Raw genomic sequence first — 27,413 nt, 5'->3', positions numbered from 1 at the left:
GTCTCAATTGTTGCCTCCGCAATGTCTCTTTCCCCCCCTCAAATAAAAACTCCGTCTCAAGGCTAATCAAATCGTCACTTCTGTTTTGCCACCAGAATTTTTATTTTTCAGTCAACACTTGGATTTGTGGGTTCTCAGCAAGTAATCTCAAGAGCAGGTCTATTCTCTGTTTGAACCACAATTATTTGCCATGGGGGTGAGACTCAACCACACTTTTGTGTCTGGTGTCCTCATCGGGTCATGCACCTATTTCATGTACTCTAGTTTACTTGGGTGGTGAAACCTGTTAAAATATCAAATTTTTATTGTAATTTTCCCCTGAAAAATTGGCTTAAGGGTGCTCAAGAATCAATGCCATTGGCCAATGTAAGACATTTGGAGGCATGAAAATTGGCTTGCAGCACAGAGAATCAATCCCATTGGCTTTTGTTTACAATTATTACTAGCTAGCCTTTGTAAAGAGATTTATTTATCGCCATTTTCAATGTTTTGAAGAGTAAAGCTGTTGTACATTGAGCTTTACCTTTACTGCGGTTGAACAGAAAGAAGAAGAAAGGAGAAAAAGAAAACTACTGTCAACTTTATCAAACCACTCTTATATGTATTGAGCTTCACACAGAATACATTGAGATAACAAAAATAAACTGACAGCTTCCAACCCAAATAATGCATGAAGTATATTACAACTCCTTATTTGCATAACATATTAATAATAATATAATTATCCAATTACAGGAACCCTAGTAACCAAACCATCTGTGTCGACCCAAACACGAACCCTATCAGGTATGCATACGAAATCTGGGGGGACAATGGTTCCTTCCACCACCACCTCAATGTTGACCGAAGATTTCTCCCTCTCAATTGTTGCCCCCCCACCCCAACTTCCAACAGCTCAGGAAATACATACTTACCTGCATATGCATTACATGAATTAATTTAGAACTAAAAAAATAATTGTATTAATTACATGTATATATATTAAATGACATGACCATGAATAATATTATAAAAGGATTGTTATAAGAAGTATAACATGATAGATAGTGTGATGGCTGATGGAACTGATCATCGTTTGTGCGTTGCAGATGACTCATAGGGTTTTCGTGAGGTTGTCCCTCCCCAAAGAAATTTTAGTGCATAACAGTACAATATTTGGTAAATGATGTTTTCTTTTAGCAGAGCACTTCGTTTGGCTGAAAAAAAATAAGTTTCAGTTTGGCAGTAGCCTCTTGATTTTGCAATCATTTTATTTTCTTTTTGTTTCCCAACTGGGTTTAGCTGTATTGCATCTATTGATGAATTTTAGAGGCTTCGTTGATGGACATGGATTAAAGATTGAGTGGTATTCCAAACACCAAAATAGAAAGCCAATTTCCAACCCATGCCTACTTATTATTTTACTGGTTGAGCAGAAACAATTACTAATTGAAGAGATGAAGATAAGTTACTGTCAACTTTATCAAACCGTTGTTATTAGCTTCATATAGAATACATAGAAAGAAAAACAAATTATGTTCGAAAACAATTATACAAATGCATGGAGAATAGAATTCCTTATTTCCTTATTTCACGTAAATTTCTTCAAACCACCCTGATGTGAAGTCCTTGGAGTCTAATTTAACCAATTGTAGGGACCCTTGTAACAATGCCATCAGTATTAACCCAAACGCGAACCCTATCGCACCGGAAATCTTTAGTGACATCAGTCCCTTCTAGCACGATCTGAGCATCAACCGAAGAATTCTCCCTCTCAATTGTTGCTTCTGCATCAGTCCCTTGAGCTCCCAGAAGTTCAGGCCATGTATCCTTACCTGCATATATATGAACTCAAAAATTAAAACTTGCGGACTAAAGACACCATACAAGTAATTTTGCTTATATTAGTGGCATCTGTAATCGTACAGAAGAACTTGTTCATTACCTTGACACTCAGATGACATCCTTGCTTTCTGTTTTAATATGCAAACTTTTCCTCTCTGAATAAGATATCACTTTCTTTGCAATGTTTTGTTTGTGAGGTATTGGCATCAGGAAGAGATGTATATTTATAGTGAAACATTGGAGAGATAGCTTGTGGCTGGTCATTATTGACTATTTCGATTGGATGCCTCGTCGCCAAGATTAACTATCTCGCTAGTATGAACTTAAACATGTACGAACAATAAATTTTTGTTGTTATAAAAATGAAGAACTCGTACTTGGTCAAATAACAGCAATAAAGTCAGTTTTATTGACGGTAATGAAATCTGGTTGTACGATTCATCACATCACCTACTTGAATGATAAGTTCTGTTGACAAAACCTGAAATACATGTAAAATAAAATTGGAAAAATAAGGAGGAATAACGCTCATGTGATTTTTTAAAATCTGCGTTTGACTGGTACATATAATAAACTTGAACATTATTTGAAAAAAATGTTGGGAGCTAAGAAAAACTCATCATTTCAAATTTCGCATCTTGGTTTGGTTGGTTGAACAATTTTGCTTGCTTTATTGATTGAGCAATCTAGGGTTGACTGCAAAAGTCAAACATTCCTCCAGAACCACAAGAATCCTTAGTTAGAATGGGATTCCAACTCAGCACCTTTCCTTTTGAGATTTTGAGAAGAGTTGCTCCATATCTTAATTTTTCTTCTTTGTTTCAGTTTTCAAATAGAACAATTATATTGGACTAGTTTAAGGTCTGGCATGAGCACGGGAAGGGCTTTTGCCTCGGCTAATATCATGCTGGAGCTAGATAGACACAAAACTGTTTAGCTCATCAAATTTGACCCTCTGATTTGAAACATTTAATCCCCTCTTGTAACAATCAATTTTCAGCAACTTATATTTACAGCAGGATCAGTGCACTAGCTTTAAATTGATGAAACAGTAAAATTAGCTGTATTATTGCATCTATAGATGAATTCATAGTGTTATTTCAGTGCTTCTTTGGTTTTAGTTTCAAACACAGCCAGCCCCAAGTGAAATTCTGTTTCATCACTTCTGTTTTGCCCCCATATTTTTTCAGTCTAAGAATTGGATCTGTGAGCTCTAAGTAAGTAATCTTAAGAGCAGGTCTTTTCTCTATTTAAACCACAATTATTTGCCATTTCTCTAATAGAGCTGAGACTCAAATGGATAGAACACATGTCTGTTGGAGAGGTGGTCAACATTATCAACCACGCTTCTGTGTCCGGTGTCCTCATCGGGTCAAGCAGACGCCTTTTTCATGTACTATAGTTTACTTGGGTGGTGAAACCTGTTAAAATATCAATTTTAGTAATTTCCCCTTGCAGAATTGGTTTAAGGGTGCTCAAGAACTCACATTCTTTTAAAGTATTCTGTTTTTCCAATGTGTGAGACATTTGGAGGCATGAAAATTGGCTTGCTGCATGCACAGAGAATCTTTCTCGTTGGCTTGGAATTCAAGTCGACCAATCATCGGTGGTTGATGAGTTTGAATGCATTTGGTAATTAAGGTTTTCAGTTTACAATTATTACTAGCTAGCCTTTGTTAAGAGATTTATTTATCACCATTTTCAATGTTTTGAAGTGTTGTATATTGAGCTTTACCTTTACTGCGGTAGAACAGAAAGAAGAAGAAAGGAGAAAAAGAAAACTACTGTCAACTTTATCAAACCACTCTTATATATATTGAGCTTCACACAGAATACATTGAGATAAAATAAATAAAAAATTGGCTGCTTCCAACACAAATAATGCATGGAGTATATTACAACTCCTTATTTGCATAACATATTAATAATTAAGTTAACCAATTACAGGAACCCTAGTAACCAAGCCATCTGTGTCGACCCAAACACGAACCCTATCAGGTGCGCATACGAAATCTGCAGGGACAATGGTTCCTTCCAACACCACCTCAACTTTGACGGTAGAATTCTCCCTCTCAATTGTTGCCTCCGCAACTGTCCCCTCCACTCCCAGCAGCTCAGGCCATACATACTTACCTATTTAGAACAAAAAAATAATTGTATTAATTACATGTATATATATTAAATGACATGACCATGAATATTACGAAAGGCCTGTTATATATATCTTACCTGTGCTGCCTTGACATTGATCAGATGCCATTCTCGCTTCTTCTTCTTCTTCTTCTTTTTTCTAAGTTTGAGCTTAGAGTTGTAGTATTTCTCTTAAATGTATTGTGATGATGTGATGTAATGGTGTGAGAAAAGAGAAGAAATGAATGCATATTTATAGCTTGTTGGGTGTGGGTGCTCTTTATTGACTAAAACTTTGCTTGTATATCACACATTGTATAATCGATCGCCAACATTGTCCCGATCGGTGGCCTTAACAGTAGAAGCAAAATGAAGAATAATGTTTTGGTATACCAAACGCAGAATAGCATTTGGTCAATCAACAGTTGTATTATTTTGTCGCCCATGAACTCTGCTTTGAACGATACACGTACTTAGATGATAGGTATTGTTGACAAAATTTGGGAAAATAGTTGGGGATAACCTTATTTTATGACAACCACACCTCCGGCTGTGAAAAGCTCATGAATTTGACCCGTTAAACTGAAAACTTTTTGGAAAATCTGATTTCTTTTTTTCTTTTTTTGGTGATAAAGACAATAGGTTGCATTTATAATTCAAGCACAAAATGTTAAATAAAGTGTATGGGAATTCTCAGATATATTCAGATTGTATTCTTCTCCAATATGTTGGTATTTATAAAGAAGTGTAAAGATGTGTTAATCCTAAGTACAATAGGAAATAAATCTAAAAGATGTACTCTTGCATCCCTGGCTTGGACCCGCTTGCAGGAAATAATACAACATGCTTCCTCCACCGGAAAGGAAATGTGCGTGGATAGTCCATGAATGTTAATAAATTAGCCAAAGGTATTGCGTCTCTTCCGCATCACTTGTACCAGCCAGCAAGGAAAAATCTCAGCACGAAACAGAAGCAGCAAGCGATGGCCTGGAAAACTAGAAGACAGATGCAAATCGACTTCTCCGTCATCCTGCCAAATCGTCTTAGAAAAAAGTTTACAAGCGTCCCATCATTTGTCCCAGTCAGCAGTCCAGTGCCAGGATCAAACCTAGGAAGACGATGCCGTGGACATGGAACAATGCCGGCAAGCTGGGGCAGTGACAAGAGAAAGTTCAATACTTGAGGGACAAAGAAAATCAGGAGTGTTTCACTAAAATGGCCTAAAATCCCAGCTACTGCCATCGTCATCCCAGCAAAGTATGTGTATGTATCTCCAACAAAAGCTGAAGAAGGATACCAGTTGTAAGAGAACAACGCCAACGAGGTGGCTAATAAGGGTTGGACAAGATATAAAGAGAATGCATGTGCCATCTTATACTCAGAATCTGCAGATGCTCCGATTTGCATGATATTGTGTATTAAAATAGCAGATGCAATGACGACTGTCTGCCCAACTTCAAGACCATTCAAGCCCGCATGAATGTTGATGGAGTTCGTACAGAAAACCGCCAAAAGGCCCATGTATAGTTTATACATCCATCCTAGATCCAAAACCTCAAGCCCAACATATGGAATAAGAGGCTTCGGTATGATGATAGTTGTATGTCCAGCATAGGCCATCAGCAGAGGTAGAGCTGCAATGGATGGCAGTAGTAATTTCACCCTCCAAGGTACATCAAGAACATCATCTACAAATCCAAGCAATACCATAAAGCATATGGATGCTAATGCTGCATTGTACTCGACTAGCCAATTTGAATCTGCAGTGAAGTTGAAATACTGGAATAGGATTCCCAAGACCAAGAAAACAATTCCAACAACAATACCCAATGACTCAGGCACTTCGACAGTGCCCTGCGGGGTACCCTTTTTGTTAATGTCATAACCAAAGAGGTTGCGCCTGAGAACGTATCTGGAAGCCACGGGGATCATCTTAACGGTGACGAAGAACCCGGCAAGGCTGAGAGCCGCATTGATGAGAATCGATTTTCGAAGTTCATGTTCGATCTTGCAGTGATAGAAGATGAGGTAAAAGTATGGGATTGAGAAGAAGAGCGTGAGCTTGAGAATTACACCTGACTTTGGGGGTGCAATTGGCGGGTCTGTTAATGGAGGTTCTTTGGGTTTGGGTCGTATGGTGGTCTCGTTTGGTTTGGTTTGTGCGGACGAGTCTGTTGAAGCTCGCTTTCGAGCTGCCATGGCTCTCTCTGTCTCTCAATATTGGTGTCACTGCTTTGATACCATGTCAAATAAAGTGTGGGGAATTCTCAAATATATATTCAAGTATTTATAAAGAAGTATAAAGATGTGTTAACCCTATACACTATAGGAAATAAATCTCAATTACAATAAGGCAAAATAGGTAAGTAACCAAAATTCTAACATAGTAAGGAACAAAACTCCTAACTAAATAAGGACTGACCAACACAAAGGTCACAAGACCTAGTACAGATACAGATAACCACTTAAAGTTATTATAAATATGGGATATTGGTTTGTTAATGTATAAATATGTAGACATTTGAGTGAGTTTCTTTTTCTCGGTTTTTTCTAATTTTTGAAAAGAAATATTATAGCCTTTAAAAGAAATAGTATAGCCGGACGGCTATACTTGGTTGTCCTAATTTTTTAAAAATAGTATAGCCGACCGGCTATACGATGTTTTTCTACAAAAGTAAACGTAAAATACTCAAATTGAACAAAAGTACATATGTATTTTTCATATTTAATATATGTATTATTGACAAAATTTTCAATAATACACACAAAATTCACGTATTATACATATATTATTGCATACAAATAATATATATTAAAATATTTTAGGGAGTTTCACTAAAACACCCAAAATGGGAGTTGAAATTATAAAAAAAATCCAAGCACTATTTAAACATATAAACACACCCAAAACCCATCATTACACACACTCAAAACCCATTTATAAACACACCCAAAAAGTTGACTTTTGGGTTGATTTTGGGTGTGTTTCTATGTTTAAATAGTGCTTGGGTTTTTTTATAAATACATGTTTAGGATTGGGTTTATTTATAAATTTGTAAATATTTTATAATTGCCGAACTTTTAAGTTGTAATTTGCCAAAATTTTGCTGAATAAAATACATTTCTTCATATAGCCGCGCGGCTATACCAAATTATAAAAGTATAAGTAATGCAACTAGGAGGGTAATTTATTTTCTAATTTTTAAAAGAAATAGTATAGCCGTGCTGGTATGGTGTGTTTTTCCCTAATTTTCAAAAAGTGAACGTACAATACTGGTATTGAATATATACGTAATTATTTTTAAAGAAATAGTATAGCCGACCGGCTATACCCTATTTTTAAAAGAAATCGTATTGCCGTACGGCTATACTCTTTTTTTCCACAATTTTTTAAAAAGTGGACATATAATATTCGTAATGAACATGTACGTATGTATTTTTTATATTTAATACAAGTATTTTTTAATAAAAATTTCAATAATACACACAAAATTAACGTATTATACATATATTATTGAATACAAATATTATATAGTGGTTGAACTTTTAACTTGTAATTTGTAAAAATTTCGTATAATCATGCAGCTATACCAAATTAACATCTATAAAGTATAAATAATGCACCTATGAGGGTTATTTTTTAGGGAGTTTCACTAAAACACCCAAAATGGGGGTTGAAATTATAAAAAAACCCAAGCACTATTTAAACATATAAACACACCCAAAACCCATCATTACACACACTCAAAACTCATTTATAAACACACCCAAAAAGTTGACTTTGGGGTTGATTTTGGGTGTGTTTCTATGTTTAAATAGTGCTTGGGTTTTTTTATAAATACATGTCTAGGATTGGGTTTATTTATAAATTTGTATATTTTTTATTTATTATTAAGTAGAATAAACGCACGGCTATACATTGTTCAAGTCTCGATTCTTAAGGAGAAATATCGAAAATATCAATACTTCTTCTTCCCTAAAACAGACTTTTAATGCTCCCACAAAACATTGATGACTATTTAACATTTATAAATAATTTCTAAGTATTCCTGACCCATACTATTATTATTTTATAAGAAAACAAACGGGGCCTTTGACTTTCATTGGATGTCATGAATATTTTGGCCCTCCGACGATAAAACAGGGTCTTTGTGCCAGCCTGAAATCTCTGCTAATGGCTGCTATTGCTGGAATATTTCTAGAACGCATTGGTCACATCTGTTTGATGGTTTCTTTGCCTACAAACGGCATGATGTAGTCGATAAATAACTCCAAACCTAGATTGTTCTGTCGAAATGAGATCTTCAAGACTGCAGGTTCTGTCTCTTTTACAATTTGCTTACTAATGATTCTTCCTCCTCCCTAAACAGACTTCTAATGTTTCCTAAAACAACGGATGACTCTTTTCATATTCCTAAGTAACTTCTTAGCATTCGCACTCCCTAATATCCCTTTATAAGAAAACAAACGGACTCTGACAGACAAATGTTATAAATGTTTTGTATCAGTATCAATAGTGAAAACAATGAGACCGATACAAGATGTTGGCAATTTGCATGAATGACCTCAATAGATGAAATGCTGTCCATCAAAAGTACAACAAAGGAATCTGTATTCTTCTGTATGAGAACAACTAGACACAAAAGCATGCCAAGAATTCACCATTAATCAAGAAGCAAAACTCTCTTGCAGTTTGCAAATATGCATGCATGTCCTGCCTCAAAATTCAACTCACATATCTCAATCAATACCAGCCCCAGTGCTGCTATATGCACCAGAAATCTGAATCCTTAGAATCTCCAATTCCATATCCAACTGGAAATTCCTCTCCCTCTCATTCTCCAACTCCGCCCTCAGCCTCTCAATCACTTGCCCCACCTGCTGCTCTCTGATCACCTGTCTAGATTCCCCCCTTCTCAACAGGCCATACAATTTCAGAATTTTCTGCCTCTGCTCATCCAAGCTCCCTAAGAAATCCGCCAGCTTACCCAATAGTGCTTCCCTATCCAAACCACCGCCCACATTTCCACTCAGGGCACCCATTAGGGCTTCCTCATCAACACCACCGCCACCCAACAATCCCCTTGTCTAACCCACATTCTCACTATGCTCACCCACCGCCGTTGCTTCCCTCTCAGCTCCTATCACACCCACATTCTCACTCTTGGCCTCCTCCCCAACCCGACCCGGTGAACTCGGATTCGACTCACTCCACTCAACTCCCCTGTCCTGGATGATGGTTTCTCCACCAAACCGAACCATTTTCACAGCAGAATCGCCTTGAGGCTCAAGTGAGAACACAGGGACGAGACCAAACTCATCCTCATTGAAATTCCACCCACTAATCCTTCTGTGCTTAGCCCTCTGCCTCGCTGAGCTACCTTCATCATCTTCCTCTTCATCCTCGTCATGCTCAGCATTAATACCCTTCTCCTTCATCAGCCCACCCAAACTCCTGGTTTTCTTGAACCTTTCCTCAACGCTGGACAAACCCAGAAGCACATACTTTACCAGAAAATCCAAGCCCCTGCAATTCTTGAAAAACGAGTGCCTCAGCAACCTCTCCGCAGTGGGCCTCTTGTTCGGGTCCTGATCAAGACAACAACCCACCAAGTCCTTAAAGGCCTTAGAGAACTTCTTGCTCTTGTAATTCTTGTCCTGACGATTTTCATAATCCGAAAAGCCGAACCTCTTCATGATCTTCAAAAGCAGAGACTTTGAAGGAGGCAAGTTAGACAGAGGAGGCCCCCCACGAGCCAATTCCAGAGCTGTGATGCCAAAAGACCATACATCCGCCTTGCATCCGTAGCCGTTATGCGAGTGTATCACCTCAGGCGCTATCCAATACGGCGTCTCAGCAACGTCGTTTAACCGAATCGAAGACTCTCCACTCAAATTGGCCTCATAAACAGAAGCAGAAATCCCAAAGTCTGCAACTTTAACCGACCCATTGAAGTCAATCAAGATATTACCAGCCTTGATGTCTCTGTGAAGGTGCCCTTGGTCATGAAGATACGACATGGCGTTCAGTGTCTCCCTGAGGACGACGGCAATGCAGGGCTCAGGTAGGCCGTCGGGGAAAGCAGAGGAGATTATGGATTGGAGAGACCCGGCGGACATGAACGGCATGACGACCCAAAGATGACGGTCCACAGTGAAAGAACAATAGGCGCTGAGGATATTGGGGTGTGAAAGAAGAGAGAGCATCTTGGTTTCACGTAGAATGTTGTCGAATTCGGCCCGGGATTGATCGAGATCGATGGACTTGATTGCCACGATTGTGTTGTTCATCGGCAAACATATGGCTTTGTAAACAACAGCGCTGACGCCGAAGCCAATTTCATCGAGGATTTGGTACGCAGTTGAGTCCAATGGGAATTGGACTTTCTTGGGTTCCGGGTTTTCTTGGTGAGAAGAAGAAGTCGACATTGGAGAAGAAAAAAAGCAGAGATCTTGATGAACTGAATTGGGTTTTTCTGAATTCTGGGAAGTGGGTTTTGTTGGAGGAGATTGATGGGTTATGGAAAGAAAAAGAAAAATAGGGGTTTAAGCAGAAATCCTGAGAAAGGTTGATGAGGCGGTGAGTGTGGCTTTGGGACGATGCATGTGAGTGTTGAACAGCTCTGCTTTTAGCCTTTTAACATTCCAGAGTTGGGGGCTTAAAGCAAGTTATTGCATGTAATTGCAATTAGTTGGGTTGGTTAAGATAATACAGTTATTTGCCATGTCAGCATTTTCTTGGGAAGGAAGTCTTTTAACAATGTTTAATCCTATTATTTATGTTTTGTGATAGAATTAATCGAGTGTTAGACACTGAGGGGTCCACCAAAAGTTTTTTTTTTTTTTTGGTCAACGGGTCCACCAAAAGTTTGATGTTATCATAATTAGTAATACTTTTGTCATAATTATAAAATAAATAAAAAACAAATTATACATTTGTTAGAATTGATGAATAATTCAAGTTTAAAATAACGTGTCATTCTTTTATAATTTGGACTTTTTTTGGGGGTAACAAGGAAAAATTTGAGTTTTTCTTAACATTAAAACAAGGAAAAATATTAAACGAAAAAAATCATTAAACTTGAAGTCAATGGTTGAAGCTTTTTCTCTTCTCTTGCCACATAAGAGTGATTCTGAAAGGGCGCTCAACATGAGAGAGAGGTCCAGAAGTATTATGGGCGCGGTCATGGAGAGGCATCCTATTGTTAATGCAATGTTGCTGTGCAGGCGAAACATGTCGGGCTTAAATTATGTTGACTTTCTTCCATATTGGTGGGCTAGGTTCAACCCAAACTTATTGGGCTTAGCTCTGGTCATTATCAAACACAATTATTGGTGAAATTTCGTCCATATTATGGCTTCACTAAATAGAAAGCCTAATTTGAAGGCAAAAACAGTAGAATTCTTTAATGAATAAAAGAAAAGGGTATTGTCTTGCATACTAGTGGTACCAATTTCGAACCTTTATGACATTATAGTAGTGTGTGTGAGAAACACATCATCTCCTGTAGTTTAGACTTTCGCCTGTACTTGAAAAAGAAAAGAAAATAACCTTGACTTGCAAAACAATGGTTTTATGTTTGAACCATCTTGACACCTTTAATAATGTGTGCGAAAAACCTCATTTTCCTTATAATTTAGACTATCGCTTGTATTAAAGAATCATAATAAGAACAATAAAAGCATACAAACCATATTATTAATTTAGAAAAATGGAAATATCATGGACACCAGCCATGTCCCTATTGGCCTTGCTACATGAAAATAATAGAACCCAAAAATAGAAAATCAAGGAAACTATGGCAGAGAGTAATGTGATTGATGGTGGAATGCGACCCCCGTCTTTCCTTATCCGCATCCCTTCAACGATAGGGTGGTTCAACAAAATGACAAAGGTATGACAAATTTGTCCAACTCCCCCAAAAAGATGACTCTAGAAATCCCAATTGCAAAGGAAGACATGTTCAAGATCACCAGAGCAGCCATTGGAGCAAGATATAATATTGATGTTTGGAAATCAAACACCCCCATATTGTAACGCTTGAGTTGGTCAACATTGTCAACTTTGTTGGTTATGCAAAAACTGGGCTATCTTGTGACTATAAGATAACTATTCATATTGTGAAATTGTTAAACTGTGCCAGTCTTTGTAGTCAGATAGCGTGAAAAAAGATAGATTAATTAGAGGTAACGTCCTTGAATAAAATAGAACACATACTTGGTCAACAGTATATATAAGGATGTTTTATACAAGTGTGAATAAAATAGAACAAAGTCAGCTGGTTGCACGATTCACGTCCTTAATTAGATGATCCTTTATGTGACATAAAAATATTAAAATAATAACAATAATAATAACCCTCCGTTTGGATGACTTGAAAACTTGGCATTTCTTAATATAATTGACTTGAAACCTTTTTTTTTTTAAAAGGATGTTAAAATTTGAAATTTAGCAAATTAAATTCATCATTTGGAAAGAAGCGTCCTTCCAAGGCTCTACCAAATATAAATATAGTAGAATTACCAAAACAGAGTAGTGATTTCGGTCCTTCCAAATCCCAGTTTAGCTTATGGCATAACAAATTAATACTTCTGTAGCTTTTTTTATACACTCGCAAAAACAAAAACAAGAAATATAGAGAAGAATTAAGGGAATTACTGTCAACTTTTTGAAAATATCATAATCTCTAGGCGGATATAATCGCAAGGAGGAGTATAGCCGACCGGCTATACTTATTTTAACACGTAAGTCCCCACTCGCCAGACCTTTGTTTTCAAATCCTATAACATTTCCTGATATAATTGAAGTTCAAAACTTATAGGAAGAATGTTAATTTATAACAATCAAAGTGGTTGGAAAATCTGAGAACTTTTCATTCTTACTAATTGAAAGGATGTTTCATAAAATATTATGAAACCCAGATGTCCAGTGAAACCTGAGGCATCAAATATTAACAATCAAACATTAGGTTCATGGCCAATCGATCAAAAAGCATAATCAGGCATTTCAAGAAACACTACTTCCTCCTCTTGCTTTGCAAACATCATAATCAGGCATTTCTTGAAATTTCGAATTTCTTGCCACACGTCGTCATCAACAGCTCTTATTAGAGAAAGAGCGCACTAAGATTGCATCGCCTAGTAATCAAATCCACTGAAAAAGGTTCACCATCCTTTCCAAAGAATATAGATAAATCCAGTACAAAGTTAAAATATAAACATCCCTAGGGTCTCTACTTTTGAACAGCCAATACTGTAGAAAAATATATTTGGCTTGAATGGATATTTCATTAATAACATAGAGATATATACTCGAGTTTTCCTTGTACAATAAGGAATCCTACAATCTAAGAATTCCATCTAAGGGAAGGATTGGATATATGAATCAATTACAAATTCTTTCCTATCTAAAATACATTTACTTTCTAACACTCCCCCTCAAGTTGGAGGGTGAATGTCAAGAACACCCAACTTGCGTAACATAGCTGAAAACTTCTCCTTGCCCAAAGCTTTCGTAAATGTATCAGCTAGTTGTTGTGAAGAATTCACATGCCATGTAGAAACAGTACCATCAAGTATTTTGTCACGAATAAAATGACAATCCATCTCAATATGTCGTGTTCTCTCATGGAAGATTGGATTTGCTGCTATATGTAATGCCGCATGATTATCACAATACATACGAGATGCTCCTGAAGATTGTAATTTTCCCCTGAAAATTTGGCTTAAGGGTGCTCAAGAATCAATGCCATTGGCCAATGTGAGACATTTGGAGGCATGAAAATTGGCTTGCAGCACGGAGAATCAATCCCATTGGCTTTTGTTTACAATTATTACTAGCTAGCCTTTGTAAAGAGATTTATTTATCGCCATTTTCAATGTTTTGAAGAGTAAAGCTGTTGTACATTGAGCTTTACCTTTACTGCGGTTGAACAGAAAGAAGAAGAAAGGAGAAAAAGAAAACTACTGTCAACTTTATCAAACCACTCTTATATGTATTGAGCTTCACACAGAATACATTGAGATAACAAAAATAAACTGACAGCTTCCAACCCAAATAATGCATGGAGTATATTACAACTCCTTATTTGCATAACATATTAATAATAATATAATTAACCAATTACAGGAACCCTAGTAACCAAACCATCTGTGTCGACCCAAACACGAACCCTATCAGGTATGCATACGAAATCTGGGGGGACAATGGTTCCTTCCACCACCACCTCAATGTTGACCGAAGATTTCTCCCTCTCAATTGTTGCCCCCCCCAACCCCAACTTCCAACAGCTCAGGAAATACATACTTACCTGCATATGCATTACATGATTTAATTTAGAACTAAAAAAATAGTATTAATTACATGTATATATATTAAATGACATGACCATGAATATTATAAAAGGATTGTTATAAGAAGTATAACATGATAGATATGTTAATTCCTTAAAGCCATAACATGTTTAACACTAACCTGAGTCTGACATGGTGCTGGCGCAGATTGGATGATGCTGGAACAGATTGGCAGTGCAAGGTATAGAAGTTCTTCTCCTGAGAATCCGATCCTTATAGCTATAACTCTGATGGGTGAATTTCTGTTTAGCTGTGTTGTGTTATTCGGATCTAGGAGGGAGCCTTCTATTTATATGCATCTCTCTAAGTGTCTTGCCCATCAAGAAACACTTAGAGATATCCTTCATGCTATAGGATTAATCCATTCCAATCCTTGTAGAACTAGGAACCCTTAAGCCTTCATTATCCTTATTGAACACTGTTTGAGGCTTGCCTAATCGAGATAGGTTTTGAGTTCCTAATAAACAATAAGTCTTTGTAATCCTAAGTTGATTAGAAGATCACTTTAGTAGGTTTAATGTAATAAACCTTCTTACATTCTCCCACTTGATCAAATAATCAATTTAGACTTATTGTTCATTACTTAATGGCCATGTGGAACTCAAAATTCTCTTGTTCCTTTTATCAAGCCACTGTCATTTTGAAAAATTCATAAAGGACTATTGAAGTACATGGATATATAACATCCAAGACTTTTATAATCACATACATGAATCTGCAAAACACATAAGGCTTCCAACTGGATTGAAAAACAAGAACTGTTTTTGGTTTTACTATATGTGTGACAAAACTGAACAGTTCTTTGCCCACCCTTCAAAACTACCAAGGTTTGAACAATCTTTAATGACTCATTCATAGATTCAAACTGTAAACATAATGTTGACATGATTACAGTTTGGTCTTTGTTCTATTTGTCATCCATAAATAGCAAATGCAGAACATTGTATAAAAGCAATTCAATTAAATCTGCAAAATAAAACTGTCTAGATAAAACTAGTTAACAAAATCAGAATTAAAACATAACTGTAAGAACTCTAGCTCCCACTGACTCCCACTGACTTTAGGCATCAAAACTGAATTGCAATCCCATGCTTGCCACATGCCTGTGAAAAACATGATTAGGCAACCCTTTATTCAAAGGATCTACAATCATAAAATCTGTGCCAATGTGACTTAGAGCAGTCTCTCCATCTCGAATCTTTTCCTTCGCAGATAAGAACTTTAAATGCAAATGCCTCATTCCATTTGATCTCTTATTTCCTTGTGCAAAATATACTGCCGCAGTATTGTCATTCCATAACTGAATCGGTTTCTGTATTGAATCCACAATTCTTAGCATAGACATGAAATTTTTAAGCCACATTGCCATTGAAGTAGCTTCATAAACTGCTAAGAATTCTGCTTGCATAGTGGAGGTTGACACATACTGCTGTTTCATGCTCTTCCATGCCACTGCAGCACCTGCAAATAGAAAAACAACTCCTGATGTGCATTTCTTAGTATCTTGGCATCCTGCAAAGTCTGCGTCTGCATATCCTTCCAGCTGCAAATTTTCAACCTTTCTATAGACCAGTTTGTACTCTTTAGTTCTCTGCAAATATCTTAATACTTTCTTGCCTGCAATCCAATGTGCTTGACCTGGATTAGACTGAAATCTGCCAAGAACACTTATGCAGAATGCCAAGTCTGGTCTAGTGCAGACTTGTGCATACATCAAGCTTCCTACTAGTGATGCATAGGGCTTGTCCTTCATCTCCAATCTCTCTTGCTCAGTCTTAGGAGATTGTTCACTGCTCAATTTATCCCCTTTTGAGAAGGGAACATCACATCCTGTACAGTTTCCCATGTTGAACCTTCTAAGCACTTTCTCAATATATGCCTTCTGACATAAGCCGATCATTTTCCTTTCTCTGTCCCTGCTGATTTCTATTCCAAGAACATAGTTTGCCTCTCCCAAATCACTCATATCAAAGTGATCGGACAGCATCCTTTTAGTGTCATGTAACATGGACTGATTGCTACTTGCTAGCAGAATGTCATCCACATATAGCAGCATGAGGATGAAATTCCTTCCATTGAATTTCATATAGATGCATTCATCCAATGGATTATCAATGAAGCCTTGGGACTTAACAACTTCATCAAACTTGAGATACCATTGTCTTGATGCCTGTTTTAGACCATATATTGATTTCTGCAGCTTGCACACTAAATTCTCTTCCCCTTTTGAGCCAAAACCATCCGGCTGTTTCATATATATTTCTTCAATCAGTTCTCCATTTAGGAAAGCTGTCTTAACGTCCATCCGATGAAAATGCAGATCAAAATGAGCAACCAAAGCCATTATGACTCTAAATGAATCTTTAGTTGATACAGGGGAGAAAGTTTCATTGTAATCAACTCCCTCTTCTTGTGTGTAACCTTTTGCCACTAATCTGGCTTTATACCTGTCTATTTGTCCTTGTGCATTCCTTTTGGTTTTATAAACCCACTTGCATCCTATAGGTTTGCATCCTAATGGCAAATTAACTAGTTTCCATACTCCATTTTTGCTCATTAATTCTAGTTCAGATTCCATGGCTGCAGACCACTGTGAACTTTTGTCACTTTCCATGGCCTGCTTGAAAGTTGCAGGGATCTTCCTCAGTATTGATGTCATGCTCTGATTCTTGCAGGTAAACAAAGTAGTCATTTGACAAGGCTGGCCTTTTAGGTCTCTGTGATCTCCTGAGTGTAACTGAGCCGCCGATCTGGAGCCGATCGCTGATCTGTCTGCATTTCTTCCATTCTGGCTGATCTGGAGCCGATTATGGCTGATCTGGAGCGTTCTGGCTGGTTTTCTTCAAGGCATCAAAAGGTAAGATAGTGACTTCTCTTGTTTGGTTTTCAGCTGCAGTTTCCTTAGTTTCCAAAACTTCATCAAAAACAAAATCTGTTTCATCTAATCCTTCCTCCTCTTCTTCAATAAAAATTGCTCTCTGTGTTTCCACAAATCTAGTGTTATTTTTAGGACAATAAAACCTATAACCTTTTGTCCTATCTGGATATCCTATGAAGAAACAGCTCACTGTTTTGGAATCAAGTTTCTTCTGCATAGGATTGTACAGCTTTGCCTCTGCTTTGCATCCCTGTGTCCTTAGATGAGCCAAGCTAGGCTTTCTTTTACACCAGATTTCGTAGGGTATGTTGTTTGTAGCTTTGGTGGGAATTCTGTTGGCAAGGTAGTTTGCAGTTTTTAAAGCTTCTCCCCATAGAAAAGTAGGAAGCTTTGCACAACACATCATGCTTCTCACCATCTTTATTAAGGTTCTATTTTTCTTTCTGAAACACCATTCTGCTGCGGTGTTCCAGGATTTGTATATTGTGCAACAATGCCCTCTTGCTGTAGGAAGTTTGCAAAAGGTCCTGGATTTCTTCCTTTTTCTGTGAACTTGCCATAGAACTCTCCACCCCTATCTGATCTTACAACTTTTATCTTAGAATCCAGCTGGTTTTCCACTTCTGCCTTGTAGATTTTAAACATTTCCAGTGCTTTGGATTTTTCTGTTATCAGATACACATATCCATATCTTGAAAAATCATCTGTAAAAGTAATAAAATAACTGAAACCATCATGTGTATTAACTGGAAAAGGTCCGCAGATATCTGTGTGTATTATCTCAAGTAGTTTCTCACTTCTTATTGCCCCTTTCTTTCTGAGATTTGTTAGCTTTCCTTTTGCACATTCAATGCATGTTTTATCTTGTTCATGGTGATTAAGTGGTGGGAGAATTGATTCTTTGCATAGGAGATTCATTCTTTCTTTCGAGACATGTCCAAGTCTCTTATGCCATAGTGTGAAAGATTCTGCATTACAAGGCTGTTTTGAACTTAACACATTTATCATCTCTGTACTTTGATTTGGTAATTTGCAGTTCAAACGAAACATTCCATCGATCAATAATCCATTACCAATAAAACTTTTATTTCTGAAAATGGAGAAACCAGACTCATCAAAATCAAACTGTAAGTTTGATTTTACAAGCTTGCTAACTGATAACAAATTCCTTGTCATAGAAGGAACATAAACGACATCAACTAATTCCAAAATAAAACCTGACTCCAACTCAAGACTAGCTAAACCAACAAAATCTACTCTAACTCTTTCTCCATTTCCCACGAACACCTTCAAGTCATCCTTGTTTGGCACCCTCTTTGTTTTGAATCCCTTTTCCCTTTTGTTTGTCCAACCAGCGCTTGTATCTTCTGCAATCTCTCTTTAAATGTCCAAATTTCTTGCAGAAGAAACACTTCAAACCTACTGGACCCGTGCCCTTTGCAGACTCATCTTTCCTTTGCTGCTTATCTGTGTTCTTGTTTTTGGTCCATTCCTTTGGTTTAAACTTAGTATCCTGCACCAAATACACTTGTTCTTTTCCTTTGTCCTTTCTGATACTTTGTTCTTCCTGCACACATATACCTATCAAATCAGCAACTGACCATATCTCCTTCTGAGCAATATAAGTAGTTTTCAGTTGTCTAAAAATGCTAGGTAGAGAATTAATAGCAAAGTGCACCATCATGGTTTCATCCACATGGACTTTTAGAGCCTTCAGCTTGTTTCCTATCTCAACCATGTTCAGAATATGAGTTCTTATGCAGCCTTCTCCATTGTATTTCATATCTGTCAGCTGGCTCATGAGTGAACCAATTTCAGCTTTCTTGGATCCTTGGAAGTTTTCTGCAATAGCTTCCATGAATAGCTTAGCACTCTCAGTTTCAATAATACGCCTCTGACCTCTTCCGAAATAGACCTCCTCATGATCAGAATTGCCATTTTGTTGGCCTTAATCCACTTTGCATATTTAGTCTTAGTCTCAGCAGATGCATCAATCGCAGGTACTGATAGAGCTTCATCAGTAAGAACCATCTCATAATCCAGAAGTCCAAGAGCAATTTCCACATCTTCTCTCCATTTCTTATAATTTGAGCCAGTGAGAGTTCGAATCGAGTTATGATTGACTGTACATGTTTAAAACAAGATAAGCACTTTATATATAAATATCCCCAGAACTTTAATCAAACATACTTAATCACATCTTTGGACAATGATTCAAGCATGCTTATTGACACTGGAAAACGAGTAGATGTGGATTTCCTGAGCAAAACATCTTCTATATCTTTAGACAGAAGAAAACCTTTCACTAATCCATATCTATCCATATTCCATGTCGATCCACCATGATGCAAGACATATCAAACTGCTGACATCTTTGGACAGAAAGCCTTTCGACATGTTTTGCATCATGGTGCAAATTCTGATCATAAACCTTGAGTATAGTGATCATGCAATGGTTGAGTCGCTTTGGCTTACTCAATCACGGCACAAGAACTGTAAGCAATGATCTGTAGAAAACTTTAAGAACATGATAAAGTTCATACTTTATACTGTTATCATGTTCATACTTTATAACTTGAAACTGTCAGTTATTTATTCTCAATTTTCCTGCACGAGTTTTGTTAGGTATAACATGATATAACCTGCTCTGATACCACATGTTAATTCCTTAAAGCCATAACATGTTTAACACTAACCTGAGTCTGACATGGTGCTGGCGCAGATTGGATGATGCTGGAACAGATTGGCAAGGTATAGAAGTTCTTCTCCTGAGAATCCGATCCTTATAGCTATAACTCTGATGGGTGAATTTCTGTTTAGCTGTGTTGTGTTATTCGGATCTAGGAGGGAGCCTTCTATTTATATGCATCTCTCTAAGTGTCTTGCCCATCAAGAAACACTTAGAGATATCCTTCATGCTATAGGATTAATCCATTCCAATCCTTGTAGAACTAGGAACCCTTAAGCCTTCATTATCCTTATTGAACACTTTGTTTGAGGCTTGCCTAATCGAGATAGGTTTTGAGTTCCTAATAAACAATAAGTCTTTGTAATCCTAAGTTGATTAGAAGATCACTTTAGTAGGTTTAATGTAATAAACCTTCTTACATTCTCCCACTTGATCAAATAATCAATTTAGACTTATTGTTCATTACTTAATGGCCATGTGGAACTCAAAATTCTCTTGTTCCTTTTATCAAGCCACTGTCATTTTGAAAAATTCATAAAGGACTATCGAAGTACATGGATATATAACATCCAAGACTTTTATAATCACATACATGAATCTGCAAAACACATAAGGCTTCCAACTGGATTGAAAAACAAGAACTGTTTTTGGTTTTACTATATGTGTGACAAAACTGAACAGTTCTTTGCCCACCCTTCAAAACTACCAAGGTTTGAACAATCTTTAATGACTCATTTATAGATTCAAACTGTAAACAAAATGTTGACATGATTACAGTTTGGTTTTGAACAAGGATTAACTATTTTTGGGTTTCAATTTGCTTTAATTGCCTTCAAAACTTCTGATTTTTTTTTGGGTTATATTATGGGTATCGGGAAATATCGGGGATATCGGCAAAATATCGGAATATCGCACTTATCGGGGATATATCGTCGATCAGGGAAGATATGGCCTTACCCCAGATATCGGTGTCGGCGGTTGAAAATACCGATATATCGACAGATATGTCGGTGTATCGGCCGATATTTCAATCCTTGCTCATATCAAGTCCTACGCGCAGAGCGATATCATCACCCCACCGACATCGCCAACGACGTGTGTGATGATACTAAGCAATATACATACTCTTCCCATACGCCGGCACTGCCAACGACACTTATGGAAAGTGTCTCACACACTGGCAATGTCAACGACATGTGTGAGACCCGCAATCTCATAGCCTTCCCACCCCACCGGCACTGCCAACGACGTGTGTGGGAAGCCTAGTAACTAGGGAATGGTACTCACCCTACATACTCATACATCTCACAACCAGCCCTCTAACTCATATCTTTCCACAATCTTACCACAACAACCTCTCATACTATATACATAGACAATATAGATAGTCAATCCCAAAATCCATATCAACATATTCAACATACTCAAATACATATCCATACTCAAAATATATTGCCAATACGTATAAGAATTTTCAAATCCATCAACCCAATAATTATTAAATCAAAATCACCATTAAAAATATATGCACAAGTCTTTTATCAATAAAACCATGCATATGCTAAAAACAAAGTCCACTCACAAATAATCCCAAATTTGCTCGCCGCCCAGAGGTCTCTCTTGTGAATGGTCGACAAGTACCTATTTCGAGATACGAACCCTTGATTAATATAACGTACTTCAAAACGGAAATTCACAAAAGGAAATACTCAAATCCCCAAGTTCCCGGTGCGCATACGTTCAAAGGAATATCCTAAGGTCCGGTTACACGAGTTTGGGAATCGCTTCCCAATCGTACGGTAATTGCGATTTCCCAAACTTCAAATTATTGAATCGGAACATCCGGGGCTCCAATTCACAATCCGCGAATTCCTATAGGTTTCTAAGAGTACCTAGATCGACATACTTCAGTTTGGAAACGATCCAACGGTTAGAATTTATCGAACCCGGATAACGCACAATATACGAAATTCGTTCGATAGTCAAACGATATCCAAATTGAGATCCGCAAAATCCTACACACTCGTGACAACCTAAGGATCTCATCAAGATAAAAGCAACTTCACCAGCCTTGCCCACGCCGCCACACGCCCGGCAGCGCGGGTGTGTAGAGAAATTTCCGGCGACGGAAAATCTCCAAATCACGAACAACCCTTCCAATCATAGATACTACTCGACGAATGGAGCATCTTTTTCAACTACGGCCAAGTCCAATTCGGACGGCAAGTGGCCGGAATTTCACATTGAAAACCGGCCAAAACCTAGGTTTCAAAATCACTTCCAAACTTCAAAATCGATCCAAACCTACCCCAAAATCAGCTAGAGCATACTGAGAGGGTTCGAAAACATACCACACTCGACGGAAAAACTGGCCGGAATCGCTGCGCCGTCGCGGTGAAAACCGGAGAAAAACCGGTCGAACCCAGCTTTGGAATCGGGTTTGCGGCGGGAAATGGGGTGGGTTGTGATCGAGGCTTCGAGACGAATCCAATGGGACCGGTGCGGCCCTTCCGTTCGGAACCGAGAGAATCAAGAGAGAGAAAGAGAGAGTCGGGAGAGAGAAACGGAAGAGAGAGAGAGAGAGTGTACGCTGAAGAGAGAGAGAGTGAGGTAAAATTGAAAAATCTGATTTTACCAAACTCTTGAAATATTCTGATTCCGCCATCGAGCTTGTTTTGATCGCCAAAACTTCGTTAAATCTCCGATTCAAGCCTACCGCCTTTGTCTATGATTTCGTCTCAGTACCTCCTACGCAACCAAACTACTCGTGGTCCCAAAATCTTCTCGGATAAGAAATTGACCAAATTTACCCTTAACCCAAGAGTAAATTTATAATTTCTCTTAATTTAATTAGAATAGGAAATAATTGGAGTCGGGGTGTTACAGAGGTGGTCAACATTATCAACCATGCTTCTGTGTCCGGTGTCCTCATCGGGTCATGCAGACGCCTTTTTCATGTACTATAGTTTACTTGGGTGGTGAAATCTGTTAAAATATCAATTTTAGTAATTTCCCCATGCAAAATTAGTTTAAGGGTGCTCAAAAACTCACATTTTTTTGAAGTATTCTGTTTTTCCATTGCGTGAGACATTTGGAGGCATGAAAATTGGCTTGCTGCACAAAGAATCTTTCTCGTTGGCTTGGAATTCAAGTCGACCAATCATCGGTAGTTGATGATGATTTTTTTGAGGTTGAGTTTGAATGCATTTGCTAATTAAGGTTTTCATATTACAATTATTACTAGCTAGCCCTTGTTAAGAGATTTATTTATCACCATTTTCAATGTTTTGAAGTGTTGTATATTGAGCTTTACCTTTACTGCGGTAGAACAGAAAGAAGAAGAAAGGAGAAAAAGAAAACTACTGTCAACTTTATCAAACCACTCTTATATATATTGAGCTTCACACAGAATACATTGAGATAACAAAAAAAAAATTGGCTGCTTCCAACAGAAATGATGCATGGAGTATATTACAACTCCTTGTTTGCATAACATATTAATAATTAAGTTAACCAATAGAAATGATGCATGGAGTATATTACAACTCCTTGTTTGCATAACATATTAATAATTAAGTTAACCAATTACAGGAACCCTAGTAACCAAGCCATCTGTGTTTACCCAAACACGAACCCCGACAGACCCGCCTCAATTTCTCAAACCGGGCGACCGTCTTGGTGCCGACATCACACCGATGCCGGGCCCATTTACTAAAAACCCAAGACATCCTACCAAAATTTTGGCAGAGTCTCCCCTGTAAAATGCTCAAACCCAACAATATTCAACCTACATAATTTACATAATATAAATCTCATCTGCCAGCATGCTTTTAACATACAACAATCCCTAAACAAAGTGGCCTCCGGCCTCAAGTAACAACCTAACATGGGCAATAACAGAGCATCTAATGAATTGTTTACAACTAACAGTTGAGTAGAAGGAATTTACACAGACCCTATCTATCGATGCAATGTTTGGAGCTCGCAACCTACTCGAACGCTTCCAAAAGTAACTCACTGGGGCGCAAAACAGAAATATGTGAGTGGACAAAAATAAAGTTTGCATTTTAAATCAACATAATAACCCCACCGTGTAAAAATAATGCTCTAGCATGCAGTTCACAATTCATAAAAAAAATACTCAAAACACATCATCCCAAAATCTAACAAATCTCCAAATCTCAAAACCACAACTCTACTCCCAAAGATATGCAACTCTCATCAACCCGTAACCACATATATATATATATATAACTATAATATAATATAATATATATACTTCTCTCCATACTAATGTACCGGGAAACAATCCAGCACCGGAGATTGTTAGCGGTACGCAGGATTTCGAACACTAACCCGCGTCCAGGATGAGTAGTCCAACCGGGATGGAACTCCATAGCTCACACGCCGCCAACGACACTTGTAGCTCACAAATCTCATAACAAGTCCTACGCGACAGATGTATTATCACCCCACCGCACCGCCAACGACATGTGTGATAATACTAAGCAATATCATACTCTTCCCATACGTCGATCGCCAACAACACGTGTGGGAAGTGTCTCACACACCGCATCGCCAACGACATGTGTGAGACCCGCAATCTCATGGCCTTCCCACCCCACCGCACTGCCAACGCACGTGTGTGGGAAGCCTAGTAACTAGGGAATGGTACTCACCTAACATACTCATACATCACACAACCATCCCTCTAACTCATATCTTTCCACAATCTCACCACAACAACCTCTCATATTCTATACATAGACAATATAGGTAGTCATCCCAAAATCCATATCAACATATTCCTCATACTCAAATATATATCCATACTCAAAATATATTGCCAATACGCATAAGAATATTCAAATCCATCGACCAAATAATTATTAAATCAAAATCACATTTAAAATCTATGCACAAGTCTTTTATCAATAAAACCATGCATATGCTTAAAACAAAGTCCACTCACAAATAATCCTGTTGCCCGGCCCCGAGAGGGTCCTGCCTGCTGCGAATGATCGACCGAAATACCTATTTCGAGATACGAACCTTTGATTAATATAACGCACTTCCAAAATAGAGATTCACAAAAGAAAATACTTAAATCACCAAGTTCCCGGTGCGTGTGCGTCCAAAGGAATATCCTAAGGTCCGGTTACAGGTTTGGGAATCGCTTCCAATCGTACGGTTATCGCGATTTCTCCAAACTTCAAATTATTGAATCGGAACATCTGGAGCTCCGATTCACGATCCGCGAATTCCTACAGGCTTCTAAGAGTACCTAGATCAACATACTTCAGTTTGGAAACGATCCAAAGGTTAGAACTTATCGAACCCGGATAACGCACAATATGCGAAATCCGTTCGATAGTCAAACGACATCCAAATTCAGATCCGCTAAATCCTACGCACTCGTGGCAACCTAAGGATCTCATCAAGATAAGAAGAAACTTCACCAGCCTTGCCCACGCGCCACCACACGCGCCGGCACCGCGTGGGTGTGTAGAGAAATTTCCGGCGACGGAAAATCTCCAAATCACGAGCCACCCTTCCTATCCTAGATACTACTCGACGAATGGAGCATCTTTTTCAACTACGGCAACGTCCAATTCGGACGGCAAGTGGCCGAATTTCACATTGAAAACCGACCAAAACCTAGGTTTCAAAATCAACTTCCAAACTTCAAAATCGATCCAAACCTACCCCATAAACAGCTAAAGCAGATAAAATGAGGGAGAAAGCCCACCTATTTCCCGGGATTGGGCGGCGGAGACGACGGCGGAGACGACGGCGCAATGCCGTGACAAATCCGGTTTGAACCATCGGAATCGACAGACTCGCCGGAATATCCCAGAATCGGCGGACCCGTTTGGTGCCGACATCATACCGATGCCGGGCCCACTCACTAAAACCCAAGACAATCTACCAAAATTTTGGCAGAGTCTCCTGTAAAATGCTCAAACCAAAATAAACAACCCGCAATAATTTACATCAATAAACAAGCCAACTGCACAAGATGCTTTTAACATACTACAATCCAACACAAAATGGCCTCCGGCCTCAAGTAGTAGCCTAACATGGGCAATAACAGAGCGTCTACAGAATTTGTTTACAACAAACAGGGGAGTAGAAAGAATTTATACAGACCCTATTAATGACGACAAGTTCGAGCTCGTGACTTGCTCGAATGCCTTCAGGGAGCAACTCATGTCTGGGGCGCAAAACAGAAAGATGTGAGTGGATGAAATAAAGTTTCACTTTAAAAACAACATAGTAACCCCACCATGTAAAAATAATGCTCTAGCATGCAGTTTCACAATTCAGAAACCAAAACTCAAACACAAAAATCCCAAAGTCCAAAACATCTCCACAACTCAGGCTCACAACTCATTTCCCAAAATATATGCAACTCTCAACACCCGTAAATACCCATATATAAGTATACATATAGCTAGGACTCTAGTATAGTATATATATACTCCACTCCAAACTAATGTACCGGGGAGACAATCCAACCGGGGGATTGTTGGCTGGTACGCAGGATTTTGAACCGAACCCGCGTCCAGGGATGAGTAGTCCAACCGGGGGACGGAACTCCATAGCTCACACGCCGGCACTGCCAACGACACGTGTAGCTCACAAATCTCATATCAAGTCCTACGAAGCGCAGACGTATCATCACCCCACCGGCACCGCCAACGACGTGTGTGATGATACTCAAGCAATAAACATACTCTCCCCATACGCCGCCAACGTATGGAAAGTGTCTCACACACCGCACTGCCAACGCCATGTGTGAGACCAGTAATCTCATGGCCTTCCCACCCCACCGGCACTGCCAACGACGTGTGTGGGAAGCCTAGTAACTAGGGAAGGGTACTCACCTACCATACTCATATCTCACAACCATCCATCAAATTCCTATCTTTCCACAATCTCACCACAACAACCTCTCATACTCTATACATAGACAATATAGATAGCCATCCCAAAATCCATATCAACATAATCATCATACTCAAATATATATGTTCATATTCAAAATATATATATCCAAGATATATAGACATTTTCAAATCATCGACCAAAGACTTATTACATCAAAGTCACCGTCATTTAAAGTATATGCACAAAACTTTCATAAATAAAAACCATGCATATGCTTAAAACAAAGTCCACTCACAAGTAATCCCAAGTGCCCGCCCCGTGAGGGTCCCTGCTGAGAGTGATCAACCGAAGTACCTATTCCAAGATACAAATCCTTGATTAACAGACGTACTTCCAAAACGGAAATTCACGAAAGAAAATACTTAAATCCCCAAGTTCCCGGTGCGCTCACGTCCAAAGGAATATCCTAAGGTTCGGTTCTGATTGGAATTCGCTTCCCAATCGCACGGTGATCGCGCTTTTCCTAAACTTCGCATTCTTGAATCGGAACATCCGGGGCTCCAATTCACGATCCGCGAATTCCTATAGGTTTCTAAGAGTACCTAAATCAACATACTTCAATTTGGAAACGATCCAACGGTCAGAACT

General features: G+C 38.3%; 2 protein-coding genes and 3 pseudogenes across 2 annotated transcripts; all 5 read right to left on the bottom strand.

The window, feature by feature from the left end:
- Positions 1 to 1,447: 1,447 nt before the first annotated feature.
- On the bottom strand, positions 1,448 to 2,022 carry LOC148919961 (glu S.griseus protease inhibitor-like). The gene is made up of 2 exons (XM_089047589.1): positions 1,925 to 2,022; positions 1,448 to 1,814 (listed from the first exon to the last, which is right to left on the bottom strand). The coding sequence occupies exons 1-2, from the start codon at positions 1,941 to 1,943 to the stop codon at positions 1,621 to 1,623; spliced, it is 213 nt and encodes a 70-aa protein (XP_088903715.1). The 5' UTR covers positions 1,944 to 2,022; the 3' UTR covers positions 1,448 to 1,620.
- Positions 2,023 to 3,596: 1,574 nt separating this feature from the next.
- LOC107880534 (glu S.griseus protease inhibitor-like) lies at positions 3,597 to 4,209 on the bottom strand. Its single transcript, XM_016792287.2, has 2 exons — positions 4,054 to 4,209; positions 3,597 to 3,957 (listed from the first exon to the last, which is right to left on the bottom strand). Exons 1-2 carry the CDS (start codon positions 4,082 to 4,084, stop codon positions 3,758 to 3,760), a joined length of 231 nt encoding a protein of 76 aa, XP_016647773.2. The 5' UTR covers positions 4,085 to 4,209; the 3' UTR covers positions 3,597 to 3,757.
- Positions 4,210 to 4,772: 563 nt separating this feature from the next.
- On the bottom strand, positions 4,773 to 6,164 carry LOC103324151 (uncharacterized; annotated as a pseudogene).
- Positions 6,165 to 8,185: 2,021 nt separating this feature from the next.
- LOC148919960 (serine/threonine-protein kinase BLUS1 pseudogene) lies at positions 8,186 to 10,580 on the bottom strand (annotated as a pseudogene).
- A 7,687-nt stretch (positions 10,581 to 18,267) lies between these two features.
- LOC148919959 (uncharacterized) lies at positions 18,268 to 19,928 on the bottom strand (annotated as a pseudogene).
- Between the last annotated feature and the right edge of the window lie 7,485 nt (positions 19,929 to 27,413).

Source organism: Prunus mume, linkage group LG2, assembly GCF_029339155.1.
Source record: "Prunus mume cultivar Tortuosa linkage group LG2, ASM2933915v1, whole genome shotgun sequence".
Lineage (NCBI taxonomy): Eukaryota > Viridiplantae > Streptophyta > Magnoliopsida > Rosales > Rosaceae > Prunus > Prunus mume.
This window is presented reverse-complemented; position numbering and strand designations above follow the sequence as displayed.

Excerpts from the sequence above, each read along its gene's own strand:
- LOC107880534 (XM_016792287.2), bottom strand. The coding sequence starts at position 4,084 with ATGGCATCTGATCAATGTCAAGGCAGCACAG. Across the intron at positions 3,958-4,053 it reads TCAATGTCAAGGCAGCACAG|GTAAGTATGTATGGCCTGAG; the intron begins GTAAGATATATA and ends TGTTCTAAATAG.